Here is an 18,021-nt window from a genome sequence, read left to right as displayed (position 1 = left end):
ACGGCATTACTTTTGCTTGTTGACCGTTTAAAAAGGATAATATGTTTCCCGCAATGATTGCACTCTCAATATTATAGTCGCTGTCTGCTATCCACGACAACTCGTTTTAAGAAGACACATTCTCCCTCCTCTACATGTTTAAGCCTCACATCTTCACCCACAGTTTACCTCAGATGCTTCTGTTAATGATTTATCGTGAAAATCTTCTGTTACGTCTATGGGCATGTAATTTCATATCGAAATCGGCATCCGCCATATTGGTGAAAGAAAGGGAAAACCCTCAAAAATTTATAACTGGTACCACCCAGGCTTCTGCATTGAGGCTTTTCCGCTCGAACCCGCTCGTTTCGACGCCCTGGTTTTCACAAGCGACGCAAGCACAATCGGAAGCACAGACGCAAGCATGACAACTCTTATTTCGATGTGAAAACGGCTTCGACTCAAGCGATAGGTACTGATCAAAATTTTTCTTTTTCTTGTGCTGCCATGTGAAAACGAAACACCGCATTAGCACAGACAAATTTAAGACGTATGGCCTTGTCTTGCCAATTAAACCACTCGTTGCAGATTTCCTCGCCTCTGTGCATTTCAGCCTTCTAATTAGTAAACATCGTGTTCTTAGACTTGTGCTTATGTCGACGTTTTTTTTTTTTCCGATTGGCACAAATGAAACTACTTATGCTTGCGCTTGTGCTTGCGTCGCTAATAAAAACCAGGCTTAAATTACTATTTTCTCTTTAGTATTCATAGGTGATGGTATTCTGTTCTTCGTAGAAAATAAAGATAAATATTTTACTGCTAGATTTGGCGTTTCCGTCACTCTTTCTTTTGTTATTTCTTTGTTTTTTTAATAACTTAAATTCAGCTATTTAAACATAGTGGTGGTAAATATTTGCTAATTTATATTCAAAGAGAACACTTTTGCTGTTGTTTAAGCTTCAAACAGGAAGTCATATCTACATGAAGATTTACTGAGCAAAATTCGGAAAGCAATCGGTGCAATTCAAAGTCATACCTTAGAGTAAGTTAAACAGAATTCTTATGGTAAGTTGTTTCTGAACGTTTATTTAAGTTTTCAGACACGCCACACTACAATTCCCCTTTTATAAATACAGTTGAACCTCGCTAATTCGAACTCGGTTATTTCGAATTCCCCGTTAATTCGAACTAAAACCCGTTTCCCTTGGATTTGCCCTTCAGTCTTTTACTATCGGCTATTTCGAACTCCCGCTATTTCGAACCATATTTTGTTTCCCCTGACGGTTCGAAATAACGGGGTTCAACTGCATAGTTAGCCACTTAATGATGGTTACGACCCTACAAAAAAAAAAAACAATGCAGCTTCAGAAACAAAATTATTCTAAATGATACATCAAATTAAATTAAAATCTTCGATTTCTATGTATGAGGCAACAACGAAATAGTATCGAAAATGTTCTAAATGACATTGAATTTTTATGAGCATTAAGTTGGTCCTGAAAACTAACTGGAGACACTCAAATATGGCGGCTGCTAACAGGCTAACGGATATGAGGAGCACCGGCGCATCAGTTTCGAAACCACGAAAACGAGTCGGCGAGCGAAGCGAGAGTGTTCCCCAAATGTGAGCCTGCTCGCAAGTTCAGCAAAATAGAAAACTAAATCCACTCATTTGAAAAAACTATAAAACTGACAAATGAATGAATGAAAAAACTTTATAACGTGTCGATTTGTTTAGCTTTACAGCTAATGGAGGACACATAGACTATGTAATAAATTCTAAGATAAAAAAATAAATAAATAAACAAAAAAATAAATGAAAAATAGGCTATATACATTGATTATAAAAACCTTCCTAGCATTCATTCTAAGATAATAAATACATAAATAAGTAGTCGAAAAAAGACTGTATACATTATTTATAAAAAAAATCTTCCTAGCACTAAAATTGTTAATTAAAACCTATCGGGTAAAAAATTATTTTCCACAACTGATTATGGCTATGTTGGGGATATCGGTTCACGAGTCCGGATAGGTTAACTTTTCTTGTACTTCTCTTGAATAAGTTAAGACTTTCGGCTGTTTTTAAATTCCCTATATTATTAAAAAAACGTGGGATATTGACAATGACTAAAATTCAGAAGTTGAAAACGGACAAAAACCGGATAAAATGTTTACTTTGCATATAATGGAAAAACTAACCGAGCCTTAGCCACAAGAGTCAAAGAACACCAAAGGGCGGTCCGTTTTGCTGATAGTACAGTGCCGTAGCAAGGGGAGGGGCCGTGGGGGGGGGGGGGGGCGTGCCCCCCAGTGTTTTTCCCAAAAAGTAAAAACAGAACTGTATAAAATATTGACAAGGAATAATTATTGGCACATGGTATTGACATGGTGTAGGTCTGTACTGTCGTGAATTGTAATAACGTCGTGAATTGTAATAGCTGTCGTAAATTGTAATAACAGTTGTCGTGATTTGTAATAGCTGACGTAAATTGTAATAACAGTTGTCGTAAATTGTAATAACGCACCTATCGCAAATTGTAATAACATACTACCGTAATTTGTAATACTCCGAGCTGTCGTAAATTGTAATAGCACATTGCCGTGTTTTGTAATAATTCTATAAAAGGCAGGTCCGTAACCAGACCTTTGCCATAGACGAGGCAAGATCTTGCTAGTGGGTTTTGGGGGCATGCCCTCCAGAAAAATTGAAATCTAGAAGCTATGAATCTCTTTCAGAGACATTTTTCATGAGGTATTTCTTGAGAAAACTCAATTTTGTTCAACTGAGGATTATTTTCCCAACAAAAATATTTTGTTTTTAATTTTGGGTAAAAATTAAGACAAGCAAGTGCCTCGTCTTGCCTCTTACTGGTTACAGCCCTGAAATGAGAATTAGGCAATCAATCATTGAGAAATCTCATTTTCGTTACCTATAACATAAGGAATAACAGTTGAAGAACGCGTGGCATAAATTTATTTTACTGCTTGATATCGTCATGAGGGCTATCCAACATTATTGATCTTCTCGCCGGAACAAATTTGCAGCAAAGCACATAAAGGGAAACGTGAGTTTTCATTGTGATTTCTCTAGTCGGTACCTAACAAGTCATTGGTGTTTATTTTTTAAGGTGGATAATGGGTCTTATTTCAAATATTATCTTCTTTTTTCGACGTTTTTGCTTGTTTACAAGCTAAAAACGTAGAATAGGGGTTAGTGGACAAAATTTGGAACCACATATTTGTAAACTCTCAAGGGACTTTTTTAATTTATCAAGGGACTGTTTTAATTTCTCAAGGGATTACTTTCCGCTGTGGGTGATCACCTGCGATCTCGTGAAAAAAACGTGACTTGTCACATTTAAACGTTATACTAGTTGTACCTATCGGTAAGTGCCAACGAGCGAAATACTCATGTTTCTTCATAAGAACAGATATTGAATGGTTTTTGATAGAACTATATTTGAAATGACCACTGTTATGGTAAATTGTATTTTAGGTAATATGCAATAAAAGGGCTATTTCTCTGGTGTTCTGAAATGACACAGGCTTGATAGCCTGCGTAGCAGGCGCCGTAGTTTCCAGCGCGCGTAATCTCGCGATCGCGCACTCTTTTAAATACACTCAAAAACGTACACAGATGTCTGCTACGCTAACTTGAACGGTCAAGGATTATTTGGAGACAAAATTTTTATTCAAGTTTACATTACATTTGCCGTTAGAAGCAAACAACTTTTGACTTTCTTGTGTGTATGACATGCAGTAATTGTAGTGAGTGTCGCTTTGAATTGATGTTATTCCTACGCGGAGCGAAAATGCGTGCCAAATAAAATATAAACGGTATTTGATTTGGAATAAATCATCGGTCAAAAGTTACTATAAACACAATCAACACTAAAAGGAAGCATTTACTCGACTTCAGCAATCTCATATAAGTCAAGAAAACTCTATTTAAAGTCAACAGTCCGCTTTTGATTTTCATGTCTCTCTTCGATCGTAAATCAAAGGACTCCAAAGTCGAAAGATTATTTCATCGCTTTGAAGACCTTGATGTTCATTTTTTCGGCGGTCGAATATTCTGTAGGGTATTCTCTTTCGATTTATAGTTCCCTAAAGGTGTATTTATCGGTAAAGGGTTGAATGACCACATTGAAAATTTTAACAGCGAGCCGCGTGGACGCCATTTTGGTTATTTGCTCTCTAGCAAGGAGTGAGAGACTGGGAACCAGTTGGGAAGAACAATACAACCCAAATATGGGGTTTACTTACACCCAAATATGGTCAAAAAAAAAGTCCCTTACGCAGAACGTAAGATTTTCTCTGCCTATACACTCATACGCACACGGCTCTATGATTCTGCCGCCTCGACAGCCTCACCTCTTGGCTCGGCTGTCTCGTTGGCAATAACAATTTTAAAAGTGACATGTCAGCTTTCTTATCTCAACGCACGTGTGTCTGAAAGGCGATCTATAAAAAGCGTCGCACAAACAATGGATTGCGTAACTAAAACACGAATAAATAATCACTAGCACTTACATCGTTTAAAATTACAAACGTCAAAAATAAACCATACCAAAAAACTCGCTCTTTTCAAAGATATTATTGAAGTTAAAACAAATGCAAGAGATGGGGGCTTCTTTTAGCTTAGGAGCGGTTAAAAATTAGGCCAAATTTGGTCGCTACATGTAAGCGCAACTCTATTTCGTCATCAGCCTAGGTCGTTAGGGACGTGACCTCACAGGGAATGACAGCAATGTTGCATGAATCGGCTTTACAACATGCGATCGTATCTACGCAGTTCGAGTGGAATTTCAGTCAAAGACAGCAAAATTCTTTCGTATTTCATCTTTAAATATAATTCGAAAGCATTCACTGTATATATGGCTTTTGTTTAATCCTGGGTCTTGATATCCGACCCTCGCAGAGCCTAGACAAAACGCAGCTTGAGTGTAACGATTTGTTTACGCCTCAATTATATGCGCAATGTTTTCTCCGACAGTAGTCGGAAATATCCGTATTTTTTCGTGCTTTTTCGTGGAGCAATCGTAACGATACGACCTTGAACACATTGAACAGCGGTCTACCCGGCTATAACAATTCAAATACGGCGTCGCAAAAACAAAGCGTCGAACGCATATTTTGCTGTTTCATTTGCTAATTTCGCTGCCGTAATCGACTGCCTCGAAAGGTCCTTGCAATTTTAAAGTATAGAATTGTCAGATCTCGGTGAAATTTGCACTGTTTATTTGTGTAATGTTAAGGAATATGTGTATAAATACCCGGCGCGGATGAGCCATTTTTGACAAAATTATATGGCTGCATTTCCTCCGCGAAGATAGGAAATTGTTAAAGTAAACTACAAAGAAACTGTAATGATAAGTTCGAAGAACAATGCACAGGATAAACCTTCGACTCATACTTCATGCAAAAACGTCGACATCTCGAAGAGACTTTGATTTGAATGATTTTCTAGTGTAAAGTCACTCCCTTTTTTATCTTCCTTTGGTTCTTTCCTCCTTTAAAGAGACTGTGCCACGGCTGAGTTAGGTTTATTTTTTAAGTCTTGCCAAATACTTGCTATGAAACTTTTATGTTTACAAAGCAATTACTCCTATGCATCCAAATGACAAAACCATAGCTTCATTGCAACCAAATTTGTCTCCTAGGCGTTATAATTTAAAGTTACAAGCAAACGAGACTAACTTTAAAAACTTGTCAGCCCAACAATATTTCAAAAACCCATATTGCAATCAGATTCAATCTTGACTTTTGGCCACCGTACCTTCTTTTGTATTTGCTGTGTTATTGAAATGTTTTTTCACTGTTTAAGGGCGTTATTATTATATTTCACCCGGCGAATTTGATGGTCATTTCCGATGCCTAATTCTGGCTAAAATCCGTGACATAGTCCCTTTAATCAAAATAGAGTGATTTCTCTAAAGCCGTGAAATAGTTATTACACTTTTTGATACTATTAGACACTTATTCCATTGTTTTATTTTGTTTATTTGCGACTATTACGCACTGACTGGTAGATAGTGTTTTACGGGTTAAATAAAATCACTCTAATGCACATTTTTGCTAAAAAAAAATGCCGGAAACTCTTACTGACTCCCTTCGCTGTGAAACGCTTGCAATTACTAGATTAACAGTTTTTCAGAGTTAAATGGAAAAATAAAATATGATAGTACTGGTTATTACAAAACACGGCGATGTGCTATTACAATTTACGACAGCTCGGAGTATTACAAATTACGGTAGTATATGTTATTACAATTTGCGATAGGTGCATCATTACAATTTACGACAACTGTTATTACAATTAACGACAGCTATTACAAATCACGACAACTGTTATTACAATTTACGACAGCTATTACAATTCACGACGTTTATTACAATTCACGACAGTACATCGCCAATTTGTTTGTGAGGGACAAGCAGCGGCGCAAGCACCTGTTTGGGAAGTTTTCAAAAAACGACCTGACGATGAAGTCTACGTTTGCCTCTAAGGCTACTCAGATGACTCTGAAAGGTGAAACATTTGCTGGTTTCAAGACAGTCGGTTTTCTATTTTGTAATTGACGTTCAGTTGCAAGTGTTACAATACTCTCTTCAATGTGCATTGGCTTGCTGAGACAGTGTTGGAAGTAAATAATTCGTGATATGCGTAAATCACAAATAGCTCTTGGAGAACGCTGGAAATGCATTTCCAAGCCTCTAGATTTCAAATTTTTCTGGGGGGGGGGGGGGGGGCATGCACGGCTCCGGCGCTCGCGTGCCCCTCCACTTTTTTTACCCTTGCTACGGCACTGTAGTAATTCCAAAGTGGCACAACACGTAAATCAGTTTGGCCATAATATGGATTTCGATCATGCCATCATTGTCGACAGAGCGAAGGACTACCACAAGAGCCTTCTTCTTGAGGGTTGGCACTCTGAAAGAGATCCTAATGCGGGCAACGAGCGCATCGAAGTTCCTGCAATATACAAGTCTTTTGCGTGACTAGATCATAAAGCCGTTACGGCTTTTAAGACCTTTTAAAACCGATGAAGACCAAATATTTTCGGGTCGAAACTTCTTGTTTTAGTTTTTAACGTTGTTATACAACGTTAAGCTTTTTAAGTCAGTGACAAACCTTTTAATAACTTTGTTATCTTTCTGCTATATGTTGTCCTCTCTCACCCCAAAGGAAAACAAAATTAAACATAGTTGACTTGACTTCTTTACAAAATGGATGCCGACTTTGTTCATTCTGGCAATTTAAATTTTCATTCAATTTCGAGTGACGGAGTTTTTTCTTTTACTGAACATTTATTTCCATCTTAGCTACAGTCTTAGCTGTATGTTCCTTTAAAACTGGTTTGCAAGATATCACTTATTTTTTTTAAATTTTCGGAAAATCGCTAAATTAAATAGTCGCTAAATTTTGCTCAGAAAAAAATCGCTTAAATTAGTAGCCGCTAACAATAGTGACCTTAATGTAATTGTAACTTTGCAGATTGTTTTTTTTTTTTCGAACTCTTAGCAGTACTTTCTCATATACTCTATTTTTTTAAACTTGTTTTCTTAATTTACATTTCAACGTAAAGCGCAAATTTTTTGCGTACGTAAAACGTGCGTTAAAACAATTTACGTCGGTGATGTTAACTGCGCATAAAACATTAATAGAGCGACTTGCTGCCGCCAGTGAAAGTAATGTCGAAACTGAAGGACAGAAAATATAAACAGAAAACTTCACTGAAAAGTTAAAAAACGGAAATCAAAATTCCCGCTAAACCTGGATTGGACACCTTTATACGCAAGTAAAAATTATTTTTACGTTCGTAAATAATTTTTATGTCCGTTTGCGTGAACTGACAAAATTAACGCGACAGTGGAAATTCGCCGCGTGCCGAAAATGTTTTCATTAAACGACAAGTTGACATCAACATTCTTATTTAAGCTTCTTATTTAAGTAGGTAGTATTATTTATAGTAGAGGGCGACTGATGTCTGGATTAAGTAGCCAATCAGAGCTCGCGAAAAGCACTATTAATTAGTTTTGTAGCTGCTGCAAGCTGTTTCTTGTAGATGCAGTAGATGCTCATAAGTTAAACAGTGCCTGAGTAAACGACCTCGTCAGCACCACGCCGGCATAGGATCTGAGCTACATGTATATATCTGCCGCTATCTTATCATCTTTCAGGCACCTTAATACAAGACGTACGTTCATATCAGCGAGTCATCTTGCCATTGGCCGAACCAGGTAGGAAAAATTTATCAAAAAATAGGTTCTAATATAACTTTGCATTTTGAAATGTAAGAAATGTCACGATGAAACAAAGGAAGTTTATTAACTGTTTTTATTTACTGTGCTTCATATATTCTATATTCTTCATTTTTAACTCGGAAAATTCCGAGTTTTGGTGAGCGGGCCGATTTCACTCCTTCCCTCCTTCCCTCCTGCCATCGATTCCTGTAAACATTTTAATTGAATTAATTAATTAATATCAAATTGAATTAATCAATTAATCTTGTGAAGCGGGTAGGGGGTTGGCTAAAATACGACCTTTATCTGTGTTACTTTGTATGAAGTACACAAAGGCTATATATTTGTTTCTGAAAACCAAATGTTCTCCTTGTGGTATGCATTCTTCCAGGCGTAGACCCAAGCACACGGAATTTTGTGCTGAACGCATGCGCATATATGAAGTACACAAAGACGATATATTTTCACCAAATCTTACTGAGAACTGGTTAAAACTCAACAAAATTTTTATCGCCGAATATTTCCGAAAAAAATTCGATGGTACTAGAAAAGAGTTCAATTTGAATGAAATATTCATCTATAAGCCGAGCGGTCATCAACAAACGAAAATTAACAAGCGTTTGTATTTATTCTTAGTCATTACCTTTTATTTTAGTGGCGGCTCCTTAAAATCCATTTGGTTTAATGAAGCAACGTTAGGAATGAAGTTTTCTGCCTGAGTCTGTTTCTGTTTCTTTCCTTCATTTCCTTTCTTTAAGTTTAGTTAATTTGCAGAATCACTGCTTACGTGACTTTTCAAGAGAAGAAGGGTCAAGAAGGGAGCGATCTATTTGACTTGTTGTCGCGACACCAGAAACTGGCCAATCAGAAGCAGTTGTTCCCACGCGCTTGGTAAACATTGTAACACGATCTGACAGAAATCGGCTGCATGTAGTATTTTTGTTCAAAAGCGAAAACTTAAAATACCACGACTTCTCTGCTAAAAGACACCACTTCAGAAGAGTTTGATTGGATTGAGAATTCTCGACAAATACTGGTAACAGCACATTTTTCGTTTTGATGACATTTAAAGTTCACTCGCTGGATCTGCTTGATTTTTTCGCTAGCAACCTGGCGAATTGTAGCCTGCGTGGCTGGCGTTCAAAGGGGAAGGAGAAGAGGCGAATTGCGACGAACTGAAGATTCACTGAATCATCAGGAATCATCCCGTATTCTCTGGCGATTTTGCAGTTGTTCTGAACTGTTTCTTCCTCGGCAACAACTTTTAATTTGAAGGTTTCGTTGTTTGAAAACCAGAAGCTTTTTATTTGGCATAATGATCCTGCCTCGTCCCCAGGCGCCGATTGGCCGGACGTTGAGGCGGTAAGGCGGGAAAACAGGGAGCGCGGGGTTTGATGGTTAGGGAGCGAGCCGCGGAGCGCCTGGCAGATCTTGCATTCAATATGGCGGACCAAAATGTCATCAACCCTGAAATGTGTATTAAAAACAGCAAAAGAGCCGTCTATTTAGCATTTTTACAGCACAGAGCGCCTTGGACACATCTTTTATGAAAAATATTCTTATTAAGACGACGGACTTCACCACCATTTTCGCACGCTTCATGTCCCAGCTCAGCTTGAGAAGAGCCAGGAGGAGCATACGAGGCACTCTGAAGTTAAAAAAGCTTTAAATCCTTTACGGCAAAGAGACGTTGAAATGTCTAATGACATTTTCCGAACTCCAAGAGAGACAGGTACTCATTTCCGTTTATCGAAGTTGTCTTGTAAATCCGAGTGTAAATGACAAGAAAATTAGTTATCCTTTCCATTATTGTTTTGTGTAGAATTTTTTTCGTAGAGCCCGAGAGTTAGTTGCCTTTTAGTTATTCCATGGACGCTCATTTAAGCCAGACGCGACAAAGATAATGCAACAACAGTATGAATCCATCGATACAAATAACAATTCATCTGTCTTTGGGATGTCATTTCTACTATCTCTGGTTTACTTCAATAAAATGTTAATTATCTGCTTATCAGTAATCAAGCACAACCTTTGATAGTTGTTTTATTAATTGAAAATAAAAATTACATTAAAAATGTTTGATATCATAACTGTAATTTTTTTCAATGCAATTTTTTTTATTGATTGCCAGTAGGTGACTTTTTTCCCATGAAACCACAATTTTTTAAGGATAAATACACATTTTTTTGTTAAGCATTGTGGCAGTGAATCTGCCATTTATGCTGTGAATGCAACTGAGGCAACTAAATTGTTTGGAATGTACCTATGCCATGCCATGCAGGCTTTTAATTTGGGGGCAGGTGCAGAGAGCATTTCTGATGAATGTGACACTGTTTTCATGAAGTTTTTAGAATGGTTCATGTGCGGTATATGATTTAAGATCATCTTGAAATCTTGCTTTGTAAAAATGGAAAGATAATTTTTCTCATAAATATTTATGTATTAATATGCAAGGCTAGCATCTTTGGACATCCAAGGCCCACCATCATTCTATTCTAAATAACTCTAGTAACAAACCCCTCTTAATTTTTTATCACTCTCCTGTAATTCTTTACTTTTTTAGCCACTGAAAAGAAATGTTTACTTTGTGCTTGCAAATTTGGTGTCTAAAGGCCTTTGTTATGCTGCCACTGACTTGATATTAACTAATTACAAAAGGAGCTGGGGTGAACTGTACATGGAGGGTTGAAGAGGGTAGTAAATCACTTTAGAAAATCAATCAAGTTAATTTTCAGGAGAAGGCTAACTTTTATGTCTAGACCATAATCAGATGAAGGGCACCACCAAGGAAATTGTCGTACAAACAGTAATCCTCAGATTATCTCATGCACAACTTATTTAAATTCACAGTAGGTTAAGGCCATGCAGGTAAAACCCTCCTGGCTAGATAACTTTTGCAAATTGAAGGGAAATGTCTGAATGGTTTTGCAAAATCAGTACTACTAAAAATATTTTTAAAAATGTAAAAAGGTATCTTTTTCTCTTACAACAGCCGTTGTCATGGGTATAAAGCAGCAGGGTAGGCAAAGCATACATTCAACATTTAAAGTGTTTTAATTGTTTTCCAAGACTGCTAGAGGCAGTGGGCTATTAGCAGACTGGGGAAAAAGTGGCAACTCCAGGTTTGCCGGTTTATTTATTTTAATCAAATTGAATATGGTTAGCCAGGAGTTGCCATGTTCACATGAAATGCATTTAAGAGTCAGTAACAAACCCTTTGATGTAAAATTGCCTGGCATCTCAATTTATTTTCCTACACTATCCCAGCCATAAACTCTTGGGCCGGCAAAAATGATTTAAGTTTTGCTGTCTGTCATAGTCCAGTGTTTTGTTACCTTAGGAATAAAGTTTTGCCACACATTCTCTAAAAACACCTACTAAAAAACACTCCCTGTGACACTACAACTAGAAAAAACTATATTTTTTTTTGTTACAAGTTTGTCAAAGTCTTATCCTGCTTAAATCCTCCAAAAGAGTGACCAAAACCTTATTTCTCCTTACAGTATCAATGCATTATCAAGCAGTACAGTGACGAGAAACACACAAATTAATCAGCGGAGAGTAATTTCGATATTAACACTTGAATCAGTAAAAAGAAATTTTGAGTAGGATCTGCCTCCTCTGGTCACTAACACATTAAGTGCTGAAATAAACAGAACTACGCAAAGTTGAAATTTCAATAATTGTACTTTCTGTCAAGAAAGGTAAATTATGAGGTTAACCTAGCTAGAATAAAATATCAGCACACATTATAATTGTTTATGTGTCATGTTCTCATAAGATCTCCTACGTTGGACAACATTAATTTGATAAAACACTTGTTAGCACTTGAACGGCTCTCTCTGGAGCGCTGCTTATAGACTTTATAGCTGAAGTTTAACGGCCAAGAGGTACAAATAAAAGTATACCGAAATGTAAGGAAGCTAAGCACTGCTCAGAAACGAAACAAACCAGCTCTGGCATCGATTGAAGCGAAACTTACCCTCAGTTCGAAGCTTATAAAGAAATTTAATTTTCTAACGACGGCAGAGATTCTTTACCCTCCGCCTTTGACGATCTTCTCGCAATCAAAGTGGGATTTTCTCTGTTCAATCTTCTGCTCAGATTTCATACCATTTCTCCGGATAAATCGCTGATTTTGAGCTAGATTTCCCGCCAACATTAGATTAAAGCAAGGGGACCCCCGCTTTGCTGAAACCAGCCTCAGTGAACGCTGAAAAGAATCGGCTCGATAGAGCAACGAAAACGATCCGAAAGGCCGTCAAAATCCCCATGTTGACAGTACTAACTTCCACGTAGCTCCCAGTGTTGATTTCTTGACCGTTAAACCTGGCAAATTGCGACGAACTGAAGATTCACTGAATCATCAGGAATCATCCCGTATTCTCTGGCGATTTTGCAGTTGTTCTGAACTGTTTCTTCCTCGGCAACAACTTTTAATATGAAGGTTTCGTTGTTTGAAAACCAGAAGCTTTTGGCATGATGATCGATAACTGCAGAAGAATGCGTGATTTGAGATGGGATTCTGAACTCAGGTGAATGTTTTGTCACGCTTGTGCACGGTTCTGTTAATAAATTCATTCTTTATCAGTGATTTGTTGTTTTTCAATTACATAGTTGTGATTTAACGAAAATGTTGATTCGCTGCACGTGGATTGTTTTATAGTTTGAAGGAAAAATTGGGTCTCGGCTTATAGCCGAGTGATTTGGGTTTATTTTTTGTCAGAGTCTAACTGGTTCCAAAAACTAAAAGACTAGGGTCTCGGCTTATAGCCGAATAAATACGGTGCTACATGCTTACCTACCAGCCGAAATATTGTATTAATGTCAGTTTTCTTGAAATAGACCAAAACTTACCTTCTCTAATGATTATATTATTTTGCCTAACCTTCAAAAAACAAAAAGGAAAAATAAAAAGAAAGAAAACAATTTGCAACCGTTGTGAACTCTATCTCTTGCCCTTTCGGCCTGCTCTCGATGAGCAGCTAGATGACAATGAAACTAAGTGAAGTGAACTGAATTGTGGAAAGTTTAACAGCATTTGTTTTAGCAAATCTCTATTTGTCAGTTTGTTGTTTTCGATTCTTGTTTCATAATACATTTTCCGAGTTTAGTGGCTCATAGCCACTTTGAATAGTTATTTATTCTACAAGCGTCTACGACTTCCTTTTTATGGCGATTTATTAATTATTAAGGGAGAAAAACTAACGAAAGTAAGTCCAAAAAGGAACGGTTCATTTTATAACCAAGAAATTTCTAAAAATAATACAACTTTCAACTACAAGTTAAGCAAACAAATGCACTGCAGAAGGAGACGCACACAAAAGCAATTGAAAATGACAAAAGCTAATTGTTAAACCATTATCCAAAGCGACGCTTCTTTAAGCCTAGCCTGTTTGGCTCTTTTTCTAGACGCGATTTGGGGTTAAACAGGCTTTAATAACCAACGCATGACAAAAACATAAAAAATAAAAAAGCTGAAAAAGCCTTCTCATATATGCTTGTTGTGCAAGATTAAGAATTAGACAACCATAGACAATATATTTACTATTTGTCGGTACAAGTTTTGAGTAAAATGTTAATTAATGGCTGTACTCGTCTCTGCAATTCAGAGGTGAATACATAAGGGAAAACGAATGGTCAAATAAAGGTAAAAAATAGTTAAAGATTCAAAACTTGTGTGCTATTTGTCTTACTACTTGTACGCATTTTAACGCAGAAGTGTTAAGCGCATGAGAGAAATTTACATTGTGTTATTTTCTGACTTTCTCTCTTTTCAATTTCATTTTCATTTCTCATTTAATCTTTGATTCGTGCACTTTCATTTGGCCCATGTAAATATACAAGGCCGTTGATGTTTATGGGAAACAAAGCTCGCAGCAGGTACGTAAGCGTTTGACTAAGAGAAGGAGTTTTCCTAGTTAAAAATCGCATCAAGGACGAGAACGTCATACTTGCGCTTGCCAATTTGTAAAAAAAAAAGTCCTTGAAAGAGAGAAGTTAGACCAAAACAAAGAGCTAGACACGAGCGTCCGCAAAGGTCCGCCTAATTGGAGAGTGAGGGTGAAAATTACTCTCAGAATTCAGGAAATGTAGACTTAAACAACTTGATTTTTCAAATTTTTCCAGAGTAGAATCCCCCTCCGGATCCCCCGAAACGCTCACTCCTCTGGCGCTCGCGCCCACCCATGCAAAATCCTGCCTAAGGCCCGGCAAAGAATTAGAAAACGAAGCAGACAAATCATTGAAAACTACGTACATAGAGTTAACTCGGAAATGAAACAAATAAATCTATCTTGAAAGCAAAGCATCCAACCTTAAAACGAAAGAATCAAATCCACCTGAAAATGAAGAATCAAAACTCGAAACTGAACGAAACAAATCAAATTTTGAAAGCAAAACATCCAAACGCGAAAACGAGAAAATGAAATCCTGAATCAAAGCATCCAAATGGACTCATAAACGAAACACCCAAAACTAAAATACGAATTGTATACGCAATTGCAATTGACTGTGCATCATTGTTTGACAAAGACAGCATCACGTTTGCCGTTACTCAATGATCAGTTCGTCTTTGCCTGAAAGACCAAATTTTGTTTCTACCAGCCAACTCAAACTTGATGCCTGTGTACCCGTTGATGTTTAAGGTATCACGGAAGGAAAATTGGCGTTTTCGTTCCAAGTGAAATTGTGTGCAAACGGTGTCTCAGATTTTTCTCTTCTTGCTCTATTAATTGTTTTTATAAATTTTTAAACTTTAAAATGGCATATTAAGGGCTTCTTCAAGAATAAAAATTCATAAAAAAATAATGAGCAAGACTTTGACATTTAATTTTTATTTCTTATACACGTTTACTATAAGTCCAGTTAAATAATCATGATATTTTTAGTTTTTAAATTTTTAACTTTTAAAACTTCACTCTCTGCATGTATAGATATTTTAGCTCAATAGATTAATTTAGTTAGGTATTTTTATATTTTATTTTTATTTTTTAGCATAGTGATTGTAAAGCGCTATGAAAGATTAGCTAAATAGCGCTATAGAAATGATTATTATTATTATTATTATTATTATTATTATTATTATTATTATTATTACTAGACACCGTTTTCTAGACCAATATATGTAGATCAAATTCCACATAAAAGTTTAGGCGCTCACGTAAATGTGTTCCCAAATAAACCTAATGTTGCACAACATCATAGTTGCGAAAAATGCTAAAGTAGCTTATTATGGTCTATTTGATCAAAACAAAATCCAAAATTACTATCTTTATTTAATAAGCTTTCAGAAAATATATACTTTATTGGGGTTACCATTGATGGTGTGCACACAATTTCACTTGGAACGAAAACGCCAATTTTCTCAGCTTCCGTGGTACCTTAAACTACTCAGTACACTTCTGGCTATAATTTCGTAATCTATTTTTCTAACAGTTCAAACATTACTCACCACTTAACGAGATTCAAGCACATTTATATAGCAGATTTTGGCTCCTTTTGAAATTCCTACGAACAAATCAGTCACCTTTTATGAAAGTCACCTTTAGGAATAAGCTTCCGCGGTGACGTTAGAGTCAAATATGTCAACAAGTGTCCAAGCTTTATTTTCGTGTTTTGGGTGCTTCGTTTTCTTTGCTCGGTGGGTTCGTCCGGAGTTAGATTGTGACACTTCCCTCGAACGAGTGACAGTTTTTTTTTACTTCTTTGGATGCCTATTTGCCGCACCTAAACTTTGTTTTTGTTTCTAACTATCAGGAAAGACTTTCCGTCCCACACAACCGAAGCAGTAAAAGAGTACTTGAAGCGTCTTCGAGACTGGTTCTGGACATTTTGAATAGAAAGTTTGGATAACACTATAAAGGTCTGGAACAATTGTTACTTGTCATCTTGTTAGAAAATATCAAGAAGAAAATGGCCAACTTAACTGGAAATGGCACTATTAAAGAGTTATTTTGTATGCCGGACCTTTTCGAAACACACCAAAAGATTATTATTTCAGCATTAAACATTCCTCTTTCTATCGTTGCATTCTTTGGGAATATCCTGATTATTGCTGCTCTTCAAAAGGTGTCGTCCCTTCATCCGCCATCAAAACTCTTGTTAGGTTGTCTTGCAAGCACCGATCTCTGTGTGGGTCTCATCACACAGCCTCTCTTCGTTACCTACGTAATGTCATCACAACACTTAAAACGTTGCCACTATGTCCAAATCATTTTCAAGCCTATTGGTGCAATTTTTAGTGGAATATCTTTGTTAACACTGACTGCAATAAGCGTGGACAGACTTCTTGCCTTGACGCTGGGGCTGAGATACAGGCAAGTAGTAACTTTGAAGCGAGTTTGGATTCTTGTTGCGACGTTTTGGCTTTCAAACACTGCCACGGCAGTGATATTTTTTTACACTTACCGTATTGCCACAGGCATCGCTTGCATAGTGGTGATATTGTGTATAGTAACATCAACTTTCTGTTACGTGAAAATCTACTTTACACTTCGCCATCACCAAGCTCAAGTAAAAGAGCATGTTCACCAAGGGCAACCGAACGGAGGAGGCGCTCCCCTGAATATAGCACGATACAGAAAGACAGTGTCCAGCGCATTGTGGGTGCAACTGACGTTACTTGCTTGTTACCTTCCGTTTGGAATAGCAACAGCTCTCCAGGCTACCGTTGGATATTATACAACGTCTCGTGCCCTCGCTTCGGCCGTAACACTATCTTTGCTCTACGTCAACTCATCTCTAAACCCATTTCTCTATTGTTGGAAGATGAAGGAAGTAAGACAAGCAGTGAAGGACACAATCAGACATAATTGGAAGCTTCTTTTCCCATACGAAACAGGCGTGGGACGAAGAGAGGAGAACCGTCCATGGAGGAATGGGAGGGATAGCCGCGCCAGTTCCTCTGTTTGAAAAGGCCATTTCCGAGTTACCCAATGCCTCTTTTTCAAAACGATCCGAATCTACGTTAGCCTCCCACGTAGTCGTTCTTAGGGGCGATCGTGTTTCACCCCTAAGAACGACTGCGTGGGAGGCTAAATCTACGTGCGAAAACATTCAAACGAAAATGAGTTTGATTTGCATGAAAATGAAATCTATTTACATATGAATTGTTTCGCACGTAGACACGTTTTGAAACAGAGGCATTAGGAACTCGGAAATGGCGTATTAAGTTCAGCCTTTTTTTATGGGAGTTAAATATAAACTAATCACTTAAATGGCCAACAGATTCAGTATCTGTCCTTCTCAATTCAATCTTCCAACTTCTTACTTGCCGCCTTGTAGTATAACCATGTATACCTGCACAGGCTGGAGTCTTAAAAAGTCTCAATGGAAAACTGGTAATGCTTTCACTTATTTGGACCTGGCGAAGTATTCCGCTTCTAAGGGTAGACAATTAGATACTCGTGGAGAAGGAAAACGTCCGTGAAAAAAAATTTAGGAAAAGAAAGCTAGAAAGGCACTTGTCAGCCACGCCTTGAAGTCCGTGAAATCCTCCATTTTCGGTGCCAATGAAATTATAAAAATTGTATTATGAAGCGAAATCCTACTGCATCGCCGGAAGCTGTGTTACTGGGGGTCTGTAAAATACCGAAAATCCTGTTTGTCAACAAAAACAAAGGCGTGGCTGACTTGGGTTCTGCAATATTGAAATCCAAATTTAGACGTGATGGTACTGTTTCAGCTTTCATTGGTGCATATTTGCGTGTAATGCAATTTTTCGCTCTTGTACTATAAAATAATATTAAATAATAATAAAAAATATATTAAAGTTAAACCTTGAATGCAGTT

General features: G+C 37.2%; 1 protein-coding gene across 1 annotated transcript; it reads left to right on the top strand.

Moving 5' to 3' along the window:
* The first annotated feature begins 394 nt into the window (after positions 1-394).
* Positions 395-17,191, top strand: LOC144653585 (melanocyte-stimulating hormone receptor-like). The gene is made up of 3 exons (XM_078513621.1): positions 395-1,044; positions 8,167-8,226; positions 15,988-17,191. The coding sequence occupies exon 3, from the start codon at positions 16,144-16,146 to the stop codon at positions 17,140-17,142; it is 999 nt and encodes a 332-aa protein (XP_078369747.1). The 5' UTR covers positions 395-1,044; positions 8,167-8,226; positions 15,988-16,143; the 3' UTR covers positions 17,143-17,191.
* The last annotated feature ends 830 nt before the right edge of the window (positions 17,192-18,021 follow it).

The sequence above is a fragment of the Oculina patagonica genome, chromosome 5 (assembly GCF_052425735.1).
Source record: "Oculina patagonica isolate OP01 chromosome 5, crgOcupat, whole genome shotgun sequence".
Lineage (NCBI taxonomy): Eukaryota > Metazoa > Cnidaria > Anthozoa > Scleractinia > Oculinidae > Oculina > Oculina patagonica.
This window is presented reverse-complemented; position numbering and strand designations above follow the sequence as displayed.

Excerpts from the sequence above, each read along its gene's own strand:
- LOC144653585 (XM_078513621.1), top strand. The coding sequence starts at position 16,144 with ATGGCCAACTTAACTGGAAATGGCACTATTAAAGAGTTATTTTGTATG.